This window comes from Cricetulus griseus, chromosome 3, assembly GCF_003668045.3.
Source record: "Cricetulus griseus strain 17A/GY chromosome 3, alternate assembly CriGri-PICRH-1.0, whole genome shotgun sequence".
NCBI classification, from domain to species: Eukaryota; Metazoa; Chordata; class Mammalia; order Rodentia; family Cricetidae; genus Cricetulus; species Cricetulus griseus.
This window is the reverse complement of record NC_048596.1, coordinates 88,551,953-88,568,774: the sequence shown is the minus strand read 5'-3', so window position 1 is coordinate 88,568,774 and position 16,822 is coordinate 88,551,953. Positions and strand designations below refer to the sequence as shown.

The following is a 16,822-nucleotide window of genomic DNA, read 5'->3' as shown; positions in this document are numbered from 1 at the left end:
TTTTGGTCATTAAACTTCTGGGGGCATGAATCTGAGTACAGAATGAATTTGTTGTCTTTAAATGTGGCACTTTGTTACCTGTATGACTGAGTATCTCATTCTCTGATGAAGTGTATTTATAGTAAAGTTATTCAGGAAATCCTGGCTATTTCAGAATCAGATTTTTACTCTTTTTCTTCCTAAGAAATACTTAATGACAATATTAGCAAGTGTTGACTAGTTTCAGTATAATTAAGATATTCCATAATATCTTAAAAGTCTCTTGGGTCTGGTCCAGGACTGGTTACTCGGGACTTGGGTGTCAATCTCCTCCCCAAGACTGGCTTTCTAACAAATAGAAGAAGTCGATAGAGTGGGCTTGCTTGCCATTCCTCTAGTTTGGCATAGTGTCCTTAGTGGCTGGCACAATTCTCCCCATTTGTCTGCCCCTTGGTGTGTGCCTTCTGCTCTGGGTCTGTTGCTGCTGTGTATGAGTCATTGCAGGCATATTGCACATACCAAAAATAGAGGAAATGCTTCATATAAAAGCTTAAGATCTCGTTTCAAAGTGCATGGGAGTGAATGAAAGCAAGGAGCAGGAGCAGGAGCAGGGAACTTTTCACAGCGAAGTCGCTGAAGTGGGACGCAGCCCCTCTGGGCTTCAGAGAATTGGTAGATCCTGAAGCTTGTCTCTGAGCCTGAAACAGGCCACATGAATTGAATTGTGACTATTCTCTAGGAGTCACAAGTTTTGAAGGGCTTTTATTAGGGCACAGGAATTGTGTCAGCCAAGTACATCAGAACTATATGGTCGTACTTCTGAGACCCTGGCTAAGGTAAAGAACATTCTAGTTAAGAAACCCACAGCTCTGGTTTCATGGCGACGCCCCATTTAACAGGCCTACAGGAGGAATATATGTAAGGAACAGTAATTGTGATGAAGAGAAGGCGCCTACACTCGAATGTTACTATCTTGGAAAGTATGCTACAATTAGGAAGATGGATGGTCCCAGGCCCCAGCTAGAAAATAGGAGATCCACTGTTTGCCAGCCATGCTGTGAGGGTATAGTGGCACACCCATAGTCAGAAGCTGAAGGCAACCTAACGGTCTCTGAGCTACTTGAGAGTCCAACATCATAGCAGTGTAGTGAGTAGTAAATCTGTACATGACCTGTGACACTGGAATGCAGGAAGATCCTTTGCTGGGTTCTAGGATTTTGCCATTGAATTGCTAATCTTCCTCTGGGCTCATCTCTGCTCAGCATCAAAGACCTCATAATTCTCGAACCTGGGACTTGCAAGTTAATAGACTAGTGTTCAGTAGTATGGATCATTATTCCATCCAAACAGTTCTATACAATTTTTGGAAAACAAAACTATACTTTGGTCACTAATAGTCTTATAAAAATGCCACGAATCCTGGAATCAAGTGCAAAATGTTAGGCATGGAGTTTTCTAGGCAGCTAGAAGGTTGCTTGTATCCAGTTTGCAAAGGAGTTCTTGGCTTAAAAGAAGCTATTAGCACCTCAGCCGAGTATATGTGAAATTTAAAGATGCTCCTTCAGGGCAGCCAACATGGGGGAAGCCATCATTTCTAGACCTGTGTTTTGTTGTAAGTTCGCTTTTGGAAGCTACCAAAAACATTGGGTTAACTAAAAACTTCATTGATGCCTGTGATCATTTAGAAAGTGCAGCTGTCAGTGGGGTTAAGGGAGGAAGGCAAAGGCATTGAGAGAGGTATGTCACCCCTGCCACCTACTGCTACTAACCATCCCAGAGAATTGATCATGATTAGAACTGGGAATTCACTGGTACCCCCTCCCAAATTACTGGAAGATAATACCCCTTTATGCTTTTGAGTACCCCAACTTCCCCATACTGTGAGCACACTGTTTTCCAGCTCGCACTGCTTGGGTAGCATGTTTAGAGCCAGTTGGAGATACAAGAAAGCCTGCTCCCAGGGACACACTTCCTCCAACAAGCCTGTATTGCCTAAATCTCCACAAACAGCGTCACCAATAGGGGACCAAGTGTTCAAATGTCTAAGACTATAGGAGACATTTCTCATTCCAATACCCACTCACCATCACCACTTACTTGTCTTTGAACACTGTCTCTGAAGGTTGTGGAACCTCAGGGAGGTGGAGTCTTGCTGGTGGAAGTGGGTCACTGGAGGTGGGCCTTGAGGTTTGCTCCACTCCCATGCACGCTGATTCCTGATAGGAAAGTCGCATGGCCTGTCATCTCACTCCTGCAACCATTGTGGGCGATTCCTTCAAATTCTAAGCTTTTTCTCAAGTTGTTCTTGTCAGGTATTGTCAGCCACAGAAATAATAAAAGTCATACAGGGGCCATCAGTCAAGGATTGCCAGATTAACAAGCTAAGAAGTGAGTGCTAGCTGAAGGCTGGGGAGGGGGAAATCAACCTGGCATCTCCCAGCTTCCCCAGAGGGCCTGGAAGCCAAACACCTCATCTCATCGGGAGCACCTGTCCTGGAGGGAGAGGGCGCTTTATGTTCCAGGTCTTGGCCGCTTGGTCCTTTGCTGGGGTCACTGTTGAGGAACCAGACCTTCAGCTCCTGCCACTGCTTCCCTGGCAGGAACCGAATCCAAGAAAAGAGTAGGCAGAGAGTTAAGAGCTGCATTCAGCTCAGCTCTTCCCATGGTCCATTAACAGTGGTGAGGTGTGGTCTCAGCTAAGCATTGGAGCCTCTCACAGGGTGGTTAGCTCTGGGAAGGGGACCCTAGTTTTTTCCTCATTCACGACTGAGATGGGCTGATACATGGTGGGTAACTAACAGGTTTTTTCATTTGTTTTTGATGAACAATTTTCAGCCTCATCTTTAAGCATTTCCTCACACTTGTCTTGTCTTCCAGTCACACTATCCATTGAGAATCCCATCCATTCCCCTTTGCCCCCAAGTCCCCCTGCTACCTTCCCAGTAATCCATTTCCATGGCAGTCCTCCAAGCTAAGCACTCTGTGAGGGTTGCTCTAACTCTCCTTACAGGGTTTACTGTTTTTGTCACCTCTTGGTCTAGCTGTGTCCTGCCCTCTACTGTGAAGATTTCAGAGTAGGGACTTTCATCTGGGAACCCCCAGGGCACATCCCAACCCCTGGCACTGAGCAAGCCCTCCACTTGTAGCTGCCAGGTAATCCATGAGCAAAATGGCCCTGGTAAGTTTTGACACTGAATAAAGAACACCTCTGTGTTTGATGGTAATCAGTGTACCCTAGATGCCATTTCATATGATTAGTTTCTCTATCCATCTTTTTGAAGCCCCATTTCTTCATCTGTTAATAAGTCATGGAATTCAGAGTCATTGCCTGCTGCCCTGTTGACCAAAATATGGAGTGACCTCATTAATGTAGTCCTGTTATGGACCAGGTAAAGTATCCACCTGCCCAAGGACTTATTTGTTAAAGGCTTGTTCCCCATGGCACTATTAGGAGGCTACAAGAATCTTTGTCAGCCTAAGTATTTAAAAACCTGTTGTTCATTTATTCTGAATCTTAGTTTGTAGCTAAAAACATAGGATTTCAGCATATCAGATAAAATACAGCAAATCCTAACCAGCACAGGTTTTAGTTACAAATGGGCCCATACCACAGACATAGGTGACTTCATCAAGTACTTATATTTATTGTTTTTCTAAATGTTCACATTTTTTAAAGATTTATTTATTTATCACATATACAGTGTTCTGCCTACGTGCCAGAAGAGGGCACCAGATTGAATTGTAGATGGTTATGAGCCACCATGTAGTTGCTGGGAATTGAACTCAGGACCCCTGGAAGAGTAGTCGGTGCTAACCTCTGAGCCATCTCTCCAGCCCAATGTTCGAGTTTCTTTACTGTGATATGTTCAGATTAGAGTTTCAAAGGCTTTTAAGTGGTACAAGGTGCTATGTGGAAGAGTTATTACATAGCAATTCCTTGTCTTGGAACCAAACGGATTTTGAGTCTTTTAGGAGACACACCTCTGCATATGTCTATGAGACAAGGAGTTCCCAAAGAGTTCCAACAGAGGAAGAAAAACTTGCCCTTATTGTGGGTGGCACCATCCCATGGCCTGGGGTCCCAGAATAAATAAAAGGGAAGGGAGAAAGCCAAGCCCTGGCATTGCCCTTCCTCTGCTTTCTGGTCCTCAGAACTGTGAGAAGCAGCCCCACTCTCTCCCCCTGTGCCTTCCCTGCTGCAAAATGAACCCTCATCCCTCAGGTTGCTTCTTGTCAGACATTTGGTCACAGCACCAAGAAGACTAACTAAAACCAATGTGACAGAGCCTTCTACCCTTAACAGATAGGGCCTTGTGAGAGGGCTCCAGGTCCTGGGGGAAGGGTTGTATCCTTAACAAGACTATGTTCCTCTCTCTCCCCCTTTTAGCCAGGAAGGGAACAGCTTGATGCTGCCACATGCCTTCTCCATGTTGTGCTGACTCCAGTTTCAGAACAACAGGATCATGACTGAAACTTGAAATGATGAACCAAAATAAACATTTTTAAATATATAAATAAATTACCTCAGATATTTTGTTAGAGTAACAATGCTAACAAGAGGCCAGAACTTTTGATTACAGAGAGCCTCCAAGAGAAGACTCAAATATTCCATTTGTTCCTTCAGGAGGCAGGAAAGTATTTTCTCTCTTAAAACTAATTCCCATCCAGACATGAATAAGAGTTCCAACATATTCTAAAAGAGGTGAACTGCAGATGCCTGGAAAATCTGTTTCTATGGAAATATTTTTTTGTCTCTTTATACTACAGATTGTTTTATTTTATTGTTCTGGATGAAGGTGGTTTACATTTATTGAAAGTCAAAGAGAAAAAAGTCCAAGAATTATTAAATAGTATCCAAAGTGATTTATCTTTGAGTGCAACACACGTGTTTATACATAATTTAAAACTCAGAAGAAAGCATGCTTACTCAACTGTGTGCAACTTTAAAATTTAATAACCTAGGGTGAAGACAGGATGGAAACAGTTCCTGGCACCTGAAACCATCATCTGAGGCCTGACACCCAGCCCAGCCTTCTTTCTGGACATCACAGCCATACTTCACACAGCCTGGTTTGGTTCTGATTTCTCTGTGCTATTGAGAAAGCCCTTCCGTTGTTGCTAAGCGACCTTGCAAACTTCATTATAACCTGGCCCTACAATTACCCAAGTGTCCTTCCTGTGAATTAATTTACACAAATGGCCCTCCAATTTCTGACTTTCAGAGTTACTGAAGCAAATGGCAGAGAGCAATGTCCACATGTCCACACCACTGGCCTCCACACTGCTACTTCTAACCTCAGAGGGACATGCAGATTGGTCTGACCTTAGTTCCAGGCATGCCTCAAACCAGGAAAAAAAAAAAAAAAAAAAAAAAAAAAAAAAGGATTTCACTCCCCTCCTTTTGGAAGAACTGTTGGTGGCACCGAGGCTGGTGCTGGGGTAAGTGAGAGAACATGGGACTTAGAGAGAAACCTCCTCTGGTCTGCTCCCAGGCTGTGGTGGGTGCAGTAAGGGTATGAAGGGCTATGCTGACAGTGAGGTAGGAGGAACTGAAAGAAAGGATGTAAGGATGAATGTGTGGGAGGCCAAAAGAGCAGCATAGCTCCTGTGCGCAGCCTCTGCCTCAGCCCATGGAAGGGCCACTGGACACAGGCAATGGCTACATTTTGCCAGGTCCATGTTTGCAAGGCAGGCAGCCTCCTCCATGTGTTTCCCAAAACCATCATGGTCAGACTTCACCTCTTCCCATCTTCTCCCTTCAAGCAAATCTCCATTCCGTGAAGAACAAAACAGAATGTCTGGCAATGGTGTGGGGTGGCTCATGGCTGCCCGCAACTACCATGTCTGTCTTTCCCAGCACCAGAGCAGCAGGGCAGCTGAAACAAATATACTGCACTGCACCTTGTCAAGCCAGAGGAAAAGCTACTGGGAAGAAGCTATGGAGAATGCCTGGCCAGCCCCACACCTACAGGACACTCCTGGGGAAATAAATTAGCCATTTCTATTGCACATCTACCAGCAGCTCAGTTGAGTATGGGTCTAAATCTCTCCCCCACCCAATGACTCCTCAGGGATAGAATCCCCAAATGCCATATCCTGGGCCAGGCTCCGTTCCAGGTCCTCCAGCTCCTGGCGAACCTCCCCTATGAAGCCACCATCTTCATACTCATCAGGGGTCTCCCTGGGCAGCAGACTCTCCTCATTTTGGTCATGGCTACCGACGAAGGCTTGTTTGCACACGTACGCCAAGCTGTGGCTGGGGAAGAGGGTTGAGGTTTGGTCAAGGTTTGGTCAAGGTTCTCTCTATTACCCTGGAGAGCGAAGCCAGGCTTGGAGCATGTCAGCTACATTTGAAGCTGTGGGCTATACTCTCTGTGGGCCTTCAGGCCTCACTAATTCACTACTTCCTGTCAGGGTGCTTTCTGTTAACATCTTACTGAGGAGCCAGCTGGGAGAATGTCCTCAAGGGGCAGTCACAGGCCTGCTCTTCTGTGACTAACTATTGGCTTCTCTGCCTAGGAGCAGGCCCTGATGATGGGGACTTGGAAATACACTGCCACATGGAGTCCCCTCAGCCCTCTACCCATTTGGGTTCCAAGTAGAAGGCACAATGTAAACCCCACATCTGCTGCACACATGGTGACCTTGGGCTTCTGTGGGAGTGGGGAGGGGAATTCTGTCTGCCTTCCCTATGTCCCTGGATTCTGGTAGAAAATAAGGCTGAGTAGAACCCTGTCAGACCTGGAGCTTCAGTTTCATGAGCCTCTAATAATACTACAGCTGCCTTCCACATTAGTGGTCCACCCCTCTTGCCTGTCAGCATCCTCTCCCACTATGATGGAGTGGTCTGGGCTCATTCCCTCCAAACCCTCCCCCTAGGGCACCTAATTGGGAAGCTTCAATCACTATCTGAGTCCCAGTCTACAAATCTGATGCTGACTGGACCCCTCCATCTTAGTGACCTGGGATACCTCCAGTCACACCTGCCCTACAACTGAATCAACATCTCCTCCTACCCAAACCTGCTTTTGAGTCCCTCTGGATGACATTTTGCCTGCTTTCAGCCCCCAGGACAGTCACAAAAAGGACCTCACCTGTGAGGCTGGCAGAGGAGTCCACTGGCACAGGGACATCGGTCCAAAGCACCTTCAGGCTCCAGTTCCCAGGTGATGAGTTCCAGCAGCTGGCTGGCAGGGTCATGGCATAGCTCTCCCTCCACCGGCAGGAATGTGCACACGGGAAACAGCAGGCCTGGAGCCAGCCAAGAGTCACCATGAGGACAAGCAGGGAAACAGACACTGCAGGCTTGCTCTCCTCCCTCAACCTCAGGTGAGGTTAGAATTGAAGAGTGGAAAGAATGAGAATGGCAGTGCACATTTGGGATGAACCAACCGCTGAGGACTGGAGCAGTTACAGGGGTCTGCCTGAAGAGAGGAGTTGGATTTGGGGGGTAAAGCGCCTGGGGAAATGAAGGTGAAACCAAGGCCCTCAAGCAGGAGCAGAGTGCCAGTAGGGGCCTGGGTCAGCGTAGTGGGAAGAGCTGAGCCAAGGAGTGGAGATAAAGAGGACAGAGGATCTGGGTGGACAAGGCCTTGAGGATGGGAGATAACAGAAGCTAAGGGGGGTCCCTAGAGGAGCAACATCTAGAATGTTGTCCTCCGAGCAAATCATTGAGGTGGCAGGTACAGGAAGGAACAGTGTGAGAATGGGAAAAGGGGGGCTGGGGAGGCAGCTGAGAGCTTTCAGACACACTCCTGGCAAAGGAGAGAGCCTGCACAAGTACACAGGAGAGGTGCTGGGAACTGAAAAGAGAATCAACACAAAGAACCCAGGCCAATGGTGCCTTCGTGGGATGGGGGAGGGGCTTCTGAAATCACACCCATCTAGGGATGTTCTTCCAGTCCTGGACTCATGTATTCTAAAAGAACTTAGCTTGCATAGTCAACAACTGAAAAACAAAAACAAAAACAAAACAAAACAAAACAAACAAAAAAAAGCAGCCCCCCTTTTCCCAGGCTCTTAACTCCCTGCTCTAGGAAAAGGCTGTGGGCTGGAACAAACAGTGAAAGCATTGAAGACGCTGCTGGGAGGCAGGACCCTGAAAAGGTGTGGGTAGTATTCTGGGGCCTAGCAGACCCTCCTGAGAGATTGGGACTGATTTCCCTAGCAGCTACCAGGGAATCCACACACCTCTTTGGAAGGCACAGCATAGGCCAGGCTGGCAATCCCTCTGGTTGTCACAGATGGTCCCGTTGCTACCTTTGGAGGCTTTTTTGGTGCAGTGACCCCAGACACACAGCTGGTCTCCACAACACTCACTGTCTCGAGTGCATAGCTGTAGGAAAGAGAAAAATGCAAAGCTCAGGGGCTCATTAGCCCAGAAGTCTGGGCAGCATGGCACAGTGCTCCAGCCTGCTCGGCCCAATCAAAGATGGCTTACATTGATAGAAATTGAAGGAGGAAGTTTGGAAGTGTGGCTATGGGCACAAGAAGGGTCAAAACACAGGGAAATGGCACCCTACAAGGTGGATGTCTAAGTGTTTTCTACCCAGGTCAAAGACTTTACAAAGAGAACCTGTGTATCTTTGGTGCCTCCATCCTATGGCTCTATCTTTCACCCTTTGGTTTGTCTGTTTGCTGTTTTGTTGTTGTTTGAAACAGGATTTCCTTGTGTAGCCTTGGCTGTCCTGGAACTAGTAGACCAGGATGGCCTTGAACTCACAGAGATCCACCTGTCTTTGCCTCCCGAATGCTGGGATTAAAAAGCATGTATCACCACCACAGCCCAGTTTATCTTCCACCCTTTTAACTAGACACAGTAGAAGGGAAGGCTGCTCAGGCCACAGGTGGAGGCAGCAGCAATCTAATAAACAGCTAAATCAAGTCAGAGCTAGGAAGACCTAGTCTGGAGACAGCATGCTGGGAGCGGGGACCCAGAGACACACAGGGAATGACAATTAAAAAGCTACAAGGGGTCCCCGGGACTGTGCCATGATATGGTGTGGCCTGGAAGGAAAACAGCAGGTGCCTGGCCATGATGGAGCTGAGCAAGGTCACAGGGACCCTTTATTTTCCAAACTTACTGTGTGTTTTGTTTTGTTTTTGGTTTTTGTTTTTTGTTTTTTGTTTTTTTTTTTTTTCTGTCAAAATAAGGCAAATGACAAGAGTTCATGAGCCCATGGCTTTGTCCAAAAGGCCTTCAGGGTAGAGCAGAGGGTTTCCTTTGCTTGGGCTCATGTTTCTCTCACAACCCACACTGGGAGAGAGTCCTCCAGCCTCCCCCTGGATCCTCCCTCTGCACATGTATTAAGCAGACTGGAAGCTCAGGGACCTGGGGGGCAGCCGAGGAGGGAAGAGGTGGCCCTTTCCCTTGTCTGGGAACGGCATGTGTGCACTACTGTGTCGGCTGCTGTTCACTGTCCCAGAAGAAGGGACCAGTACAGGGCCTCCCATTCTCTCCTTCCTTCCCATTCTTGGCTACCCATGATCCACATAATGTCTCCAGAGATTACGGGGGTGGAGTGGCTGCAGGTCTGCTGGAATGACATCCTGGTTACTCCAGGAATCAATCAGCCCCTCTGGGATTCCTCCCCATTACTGAAAGGCTCCTGTAAGCAGCCAAACTGAGAACCCCTGGGAATTCTAATCTCCCCATGGCATGGCAATGTAGACAACTAGTATCTTTACCATCTGCTGGTCCCGGCACGGCTGGCAGGTGTATGTGAAGCTGGAGAACTGGCAGTACCTGGTGGGCCCACAGTCCTCATCAATGATACATTCCTGGGAGGGTGAAAAGGACAAATTTTATCAGTAAAATGCAGAGATGTAGATCTGCAGTGCCCTGGAAAGGCAGAATCTAGATTCATCCCTGTTTTGGATGAAGCACTGGCCCAGAAGTGTCTGCTGGATCCAGGCATACCAGAGCCTGGCTGGGCTTGTGCTTGTCACCTACCCCTCACCTGCAGTTCACATGGGGTCTAACTTTTCAAGACCCCAGGAGCCTTGGGCCGCCCACATCCATCACACAATCACCATCTGTGTTCAGTATCCCCCACACCCAGGTCAGGGAGCATGTGGACTCAAAGTTACTCATACATAGAGCATATGGTTTTAATAAAAGGTGCTAATGAGTTCCAGGCCCCATGTGACTGCTCAGGAAGGGCTGGAGGCCAGACCCAACACAGCCAGGGCTGCCTAGGAAGATACCGGAGACCACCTCCCTTGGCACTGGCCCTGGAGGGCCCTCCTGCCCACAGACCTGCCCACAGAGGGCCCTCCACAGGCTCCTGGCTTCTAAGGAGCAGTCAAGAGGCAAGATGGGCTTTAAAGTGGGAGTTGGATGCTGGAACCCCACCCTTCCAGCCCGGGGCCTTCTTATGGCTGCCAGCTCTGCTTAGCTAAGAACATCTGTCCATCTAAGAGTCAGACCCACTCTCAATCTCAGCCATAGGAAAGGGGGCAGGAGAGAAAGAAAAACACACAAGGATATCATTCATCACCCACTTCCCTAAGACAGACCTTCCTAACAAGTGGCAGCTGGAGGTTACTTCTTCTATGCTGGGAAATGGTGGCACAGAAAGGACATAGCATCATGGAAGAGATATGACGAAAACACAGTAGATGGATTATATTCCACCATAGCCCTTGAGTAGAGGGCCCCAAATACAGTAATCAGAGATGAGGAGACCTGGTGTCCTAGAGCCCTGGCAAACATTTTAGAAATATCTCTGTGAAGATTGGGGCCTAACTCATCCCCATCTCAGGGCATCCTCCATCCTGAGGCCCAGTATGGAGCCCTACATGTCAAAGCATGGTGGGTCAGGCTTGGACCTCAGTGCCTGAGATGGTGCTCAGCTCCACTCTGTGAGTTGAGGCAACTGCACCAGTGGGTACCTGGGGTATCTGGGAGCCTGTGACCCTGAACATGTACAAGCTGGGTCTCAGCAGACAACTCTCATACTATTACCGAATGCTATTACTGAGAAATAGCTGGTGTCCTTGCCTCAGGTCTGAATGTCTCCTGGCTAACCCTGCAAGTCTGAGGAGATGGATGTTTGGGTCAGGGCAGCTGCAGGCCCAGCACTAAGCTAAGGCCCCACCAGGGGGAGCTTGAACTGTGCTCTGCTCACCAAGCAAGGCTCCCAAGCCAGAAAGACAGAGTCACCTACAACATAATCCCACAGCCCTTTCTGAAGGGTGTCAGAGGAGGAGCCTGAGTCAGAATGCCTATGTTTGACACAGACATGTCACTCTCATACACCAAGCAAGCTCTGGGCTCACCAGGGGCTCACACCAGAAAATCATCTACTGTGATTTCTCAACAAAACACCAAAGGAGATCCCACCACTTGACACCCTAAAAATGACCTAATGTCACTCTCCCTGAGCATGGCCCAGGAGTCCTGTTCATCTAGCTCAGAAGCTGCAGGTCCCTTCCCCTCACCCACCAGTAGGCTCTGTAGGGAGCTGACAGCACAGTCCAGGTCTCGCCCAGTGCAGTGAGTGCACACTTTTGTTCCCTTGACTTGCTCAGCTCAGCAGACTAGAAATGTCAGCAGGGCCACCACTCTGGCTTATACCAGGAAGAAAACAGACTTTTTCAAGTCAAGGTGCTGAGGCTGTGTCTGCTGGACCCAAGACCCCACAGTGGCAAGAGAGGTCCATGGGGATATGAGTTGACCCTGTATTCCTAGGGGATTGCATCCAGCATGTTCCCTGCCTCCACACAAGTATAGAATCCACAGATGCTCAAGTTCCTTATATAGAAGGACATAGAATTTGCATCTAACCTCTAACCCACGCATATACTACTACATGCTTCTTCATCTCTGGATTTAATACCCAATGCAACAAGTATATTCTGGGAATCATGGCTATGCTGTATTGTCTAGGGAACAACGACAAAAGGGAAGGTGCTACTTTTTTAAAGATTTATTTATTTATCATGTATACAGTGCGTGCCAGAAGAGGGCACCAGATCATATTACAGATGGTTGTGAACCACCATGTGATTGCTGGGAATTGAACTCAGAACCTCTGAAAGAACAGTCAGTGCTCTTAACCACTAAGCCATCTCTCCAGTCCCTACAAATGCTATTTAAAACAGGTTGGTTATGGGTATGGATCCAGGAGTGCTGAGGCTGGCTGTAAAACACAACGTGCCCTCCTGGCACCAAACCACACCCTCCCATACACACTCGGCAGGATGCTGCTGTTTCTTCTAAAACCTAACAGCAAGAGAACAGAGTAGGAGGGGTGACATTTGGGAAGAAGGAAGCAGCAGCAGGCACTGGGGACAGAGATGACTGCCTTTAATAAATTCAAAATTCAACCATGGGAGGGTACAAAGGAAAAGAAGAAAGGCCAACCCAGAGGTTCCCTCAGCAGCAGGTGCAGGTTGCAAGTAAGAAAGAGGCCAGGTCCTCTAACCTGAGTGGAACAGAAAAGGGAGGGCAGACATGGCTGAGAAATGCAATTTCTCTTCCCTGTGCTACTTCTGAGCCCACTCTACAGGGTGCTAAGTACCCAGCTGTGTCCAGGCCACCAGAGGGGCTGAGCAAGGTAAGAGGCTGGAGGCTCTGCTGCTTCCTGTCTACAGCCATTAACTCTTTCTTGGTGTGGGGCTTTGATTTCCAAGGGCTGCAGACTCAGTGGCCTCCTATCTCTTAGATTCTAGACCTGAAGGCAGACTGCCACTCAAAACAGAGGCTGAAGGCCAAGCAAGGTCAGAGTGAGGAGCCCTGGGCTTTGGCATGCTGCCCAGCAGGAGGCAGGCCATAAAGAGCTGAGCACCTGTCCTGCAAGGGGTGTCCAGAGCCAGCCACCTCAACAGTACACAGGGCTCCAGAAGAGCAAGGCCTTGAGTCCTCACAACAGCATGGGCTCCCTCTCATATCCTCAACATGCTTAAGATTCCTGTGAGCTGCAGTTCTCAGGAGAGGAAAAAAGCAGCCACACCGGGTAAACAGATTCCCTTACCAGACCTTAAGTGACTGTGGGGAGTCAGAATGTTGCAGGTACAGAGCCAAATTGTCCTGGGCTATTTTGGGCTCTGTAGCTATCTGTTCATTCCCACTACTATATTTTTGACCCATCCCTGTGGTTTTCAGGCAAATCTTTTTGTAATGTACTAACTGACCCTTAGCCTCTATTAACCCACAGGCTAAGACTGTCATCAGATAACAACCAAGGCCTTTATAGCCAGTATTTCCCCAATTTGCTGTAATTCGCTGATCCATTGTACCTCTCAATGTATTTTAAAGTGCCTTTATTTATGACTTTTTTTTTCTGCTACTAGAAAAATATAACCTTCGTGAAACCATTACCACATTAGAACACAGGATTTATGGTAATCTGAATCCATGTTCCTGGCTATGGTCACTTGTATTTGGCTCCTAAATAAACTTTTACTCCCTTTCAGGTGATAACTGTTTTGTGGTTGTTTGTTTGTTTGCTTTCCTTTTTTGGTATCAACATTCCCATCTCAGTTTTAAGGCCTTGAAGGATCAGGGTTACCCAGCTTGCCACAAGTGTCTCCTCATCTCTGTGTACATCTCAGCATGGCCTCCCTTCAGTACCAGCCCATTTCCCCTACCTGAGCTTCAGTGGGCAACACTGGCCTGTACCAGGGCTGAGACAAAAAACCAACACAGGAGGCCCTGGGCATCAGGAATGACAGGGGCAGCACAGGGCTTCCAGGCTTCTGTGCAGCTGTAGCCATGCCCTGTCTGTCTGTCGTGCTCCCCCCTCAGCCTGACAGACATCCCAGAAGCTAGCCATGGGCTGCAGCCATTCCAAGGAGGCCCTTTGTTGTTGAGAGCTATGTTTAGGAAACCAGGCAGAATGCCTAAAAGTGGAACTGAAAGCAGGGTGGACTGAGCCAGGAAATAGCTCCAGTGCCTTAATGAGATCCTGAAAAAGTGGGAAATGACATAGGAATCACTATTGGAATTGTGACATTGGAATCTCTATTAAGCTTACAGTTTATCAGTAAAGTGATCCTAGAAAACAAAGGTCAAAAGCCCAGGGTGGGAGAGCAGTAATGGATCCCTGCATAGCTCTAAGATGCCCATTTGGAGCCAGTGGCAGACTCTCACTGTTTGGGTTTCAGATTGCAGAGATGAGAAGTAAGACTCAGAGCCTCAGGTCATGGTGGGAGGCAAAGATTAAAACACAAGTCTCTCAGATTCTCAGAGGATCACTCTGTATGCTGCTCTTAATAGTCTCAAAATACCCCATTTGGAGTCAGCAAAATGGGTCAGCTCATAAAAGTGCCCATACACAAGGCTGATGATCTAAAATTCTATCCTCAGGGACTATATAAAGGTGGAAGGAGAGAACAGACTCCATAAAGTTGTCCTCTGACCTCCACACTCATGCCATGACACTCTGCACCCACAATAGTAACCAATAAATAAAATGTTAATGACCCACTTTGGATTTGCTTCCCCAGCCCAAAATTTCTATGTTGACATCCTAGCCACCAAATACTTCAAAACGTGTTCTAGAGATAAGGTCCTTGCAGCTCAACTAATTCAAATGAGGTCGTAAACTGGACTCCCTAGGAAACCCCTCCCCTGGGTTAACAACATTACAAAGTTGACTAATTAGAACTTCCAGGTGTGGGTATTGGAACTTTCATACCTGAAGCTAAATTTTCTCTGACTTTCCACCTCTGTGTCTAAGCTAACACCCTTGTGATTATCATCGTATACTAACAGTCCATGGCCTCTCACCTCTGCCCTCATCTCCAGAGCCCATGAGGGCAGGAACACCCCTCAAATGTCACAAAGACTCCAACAACCTGCTTCATTCTCACTTGGTGGACCTCATTCTAGTAAATGAGTACTTCTTCTATTGAATGACTAACAATGTGGGGCTTCCACCAGGGCTTTGCCTGACACCACAACTCATCTTCTGGCTTCATCCCAGGGCTTTCTGTTAGCAGACAAGGACAACAGAGAGGATGACAAGGTCACAGAAATGCAGAAAGGAGCTGGGCATTGGTGGTGCACACCTTTAATCCCAGCACTTGGGAGGCAGAGGCAAGCGGATCTCTGTGAGTTCGAGGCCAGCCTGGTCTCCAGAGCTAGGGCCAGGATAGGCTCCAAAGCTACACAGAGAAACCCTGTCTTGAAAAACCAAAAAGAAGAAGAAGAAGAAGAAGAAGAAGAAGAAGAAGAAGAAGAAGAAGAAGAAGAAGAAGAAGAAGAAGAAGAAGAAGAAGAAGAAGACCCAAGACTGGTGCGGGCAAGAAACTCTGTGCCCCACCTGTCACCTCCCACTCACCACCCTTACAATAGCTGTTGGTCACCTCCCACTCATCACCTGCACACCACTTTCTCTCCCACAGTGAGCAGAAAAGCCCTACTTTACATACAAGGAAACGAGGCAGTAAGATTGGCAGCCTCTTATCAAGGTCACAAGTAAGTGGCAGAGGCCAAAGGCACGCAGGAGGCAGAAGGTGACAATGTGAGGCAATGAGTGTTCCAGAGCTCTCGAGGAGCAGGTATCCTCTCTACTGGATGCAAGAGGGCAGGCTCTTCTAGACTGACCTTGGTTTGAGGTGCCCAGGAGAATGGTGGTGACCTCCATTCTTCAGTTGATTTCCACATTAGCAAATTCTAAGGTGTGTGTGTGTGTGTGTGTGTGTGTGTGTGTGTGTGTGTGTGTGTGTGTGTGTGTGTTGGGGTGGGTAAGCAGAGACCTCCAGGTCAATCACACGCCCCCCCCCCCCAGCCTGCCCTCTACTAAGAATCCTTTTTTGGCCTCAGAATGAAGCCAGATGTAGGAGCCTGTAACAAGAACCTGTACATCTGTCTCCAACACAGTGGGGTGCCTGCAGTCTTTCCCAGAGGTGGGGCTACAAGCTGTCTACCAACTCACAGTTTTAAAGCAACCTCACCCAGGGCTCTGGCCTGGTCCCTGCTGTAAAGACAGGCCTGTGGAAAAATCTGGGCAGGAGTTTGTGGCCCATGCCAGCCGTTATTATTGAACTGCTAGCGTCTGCAAAAGTCTGGTTAGGTGGCCTGCTAATTCTCCCTCCCCCACATTTTACAACTGGAGGAAGAGGAGGGTGACAATCCCACCCCAGTGAAACTCACCCACCATCCTGGACTTGGCTCAGCACTCTGAGGTAAGGAGTGCACCTAGTCCTAACCCTCAGCCTACACTTGAACTCCTCTCACAGCTTCCTTCCCATCAGCCTCAGATCCTTAGGTGGGGAGGGCATGTCCTATACAACAGCTAGCAATCCACATCAGGACCTGGTCCCACTGCTTGGCCATGAAGTCCCATCCACCCCACCCCCACCTCCAGGGCTTACATTCTTTAAGCCTGAGTCCTCCTGTTCAGCACTTCCTCTGGAGAACTGGGCCAAGATTTGCACTAAATGAAGCTTCTTACTGGTCCTCAATCTAGTCAACTGACTGCTGGCCCTGCTCCCTTTCTTCCTCCTCCCTCCCTCCTCTCCTCCCTTCCTGCTTCCCTCTGGCCATGATGTGAACAGCCCGGTGCCATCACATATGTGTTCCTTGCCATGAGTTCTGCTTCTTCACAGTCCCCAAAACAACTCACCACAGTGAAACCATGAGCCAAAACATACTTCTTCCTTTAGAATTATCTTTTTTACCGTAACCAACTGACAACCTGGGGGCAAATGATGCCAAGGAGAAGCCCTCACTGCCCTAGGCTCTCACTGTCTGTACCCCCACCCCACCATGCTCCCCCACCTCCCTTACATCAGTGGAGCAGAGGTGAGCCTGGTCAGACCTTCTAAGGCCCTCTCTCATGCTGCTGCCTCTGTTCAGGGCCCTGTCTGGGATTTAGTGCTATGAATTCTAGCC

The 16,822-nt window shown here is 48.2% G+C and overlaps 1 protein-coding gene across 2 annotated transcripts in view; it reads right to left on the bottom strand.

Annotated features, from left to right (window-relative positions):
• Positions 1 to 4,770: 4,770 nt before the first annotated feature.
• The window catches only part of Dkk3 (dickkopf WNT signaling pathway inhibitor 3), a 40,710-nt gene continuing 28,658 nt past the window's right edge, over positions 4,771 to 16,822 (bottom strand). For both annotated transcript variants that reach the window (XM_027410095.2, XM_027410094.2), the window contains 4 exons: positions 9,667 to 9,759; positions 8,170 to 8,314; positions 7,074 to 7,230; positions 4,771 to 6,235 (listed from right to left, as the gene is read on the bottom strand). In XM_027410095.2, coding sequence (XP_027265896.1) covers positions 6,019 to 6,235; positions 7,074 to 7,230; positions 8,170 to 8,314; positions 9,667 to 9,759 — 612 coding nt within the window. In that variant the 3' untranslated portion in view covers positions 4,771 to 6,018. The remainder of the gene's footprint in view (positions 6,236 to 7,073; positions 7,231 to 8,169; positions 8,315 to 9,666; positions 9,760 to 16,822) is intronic.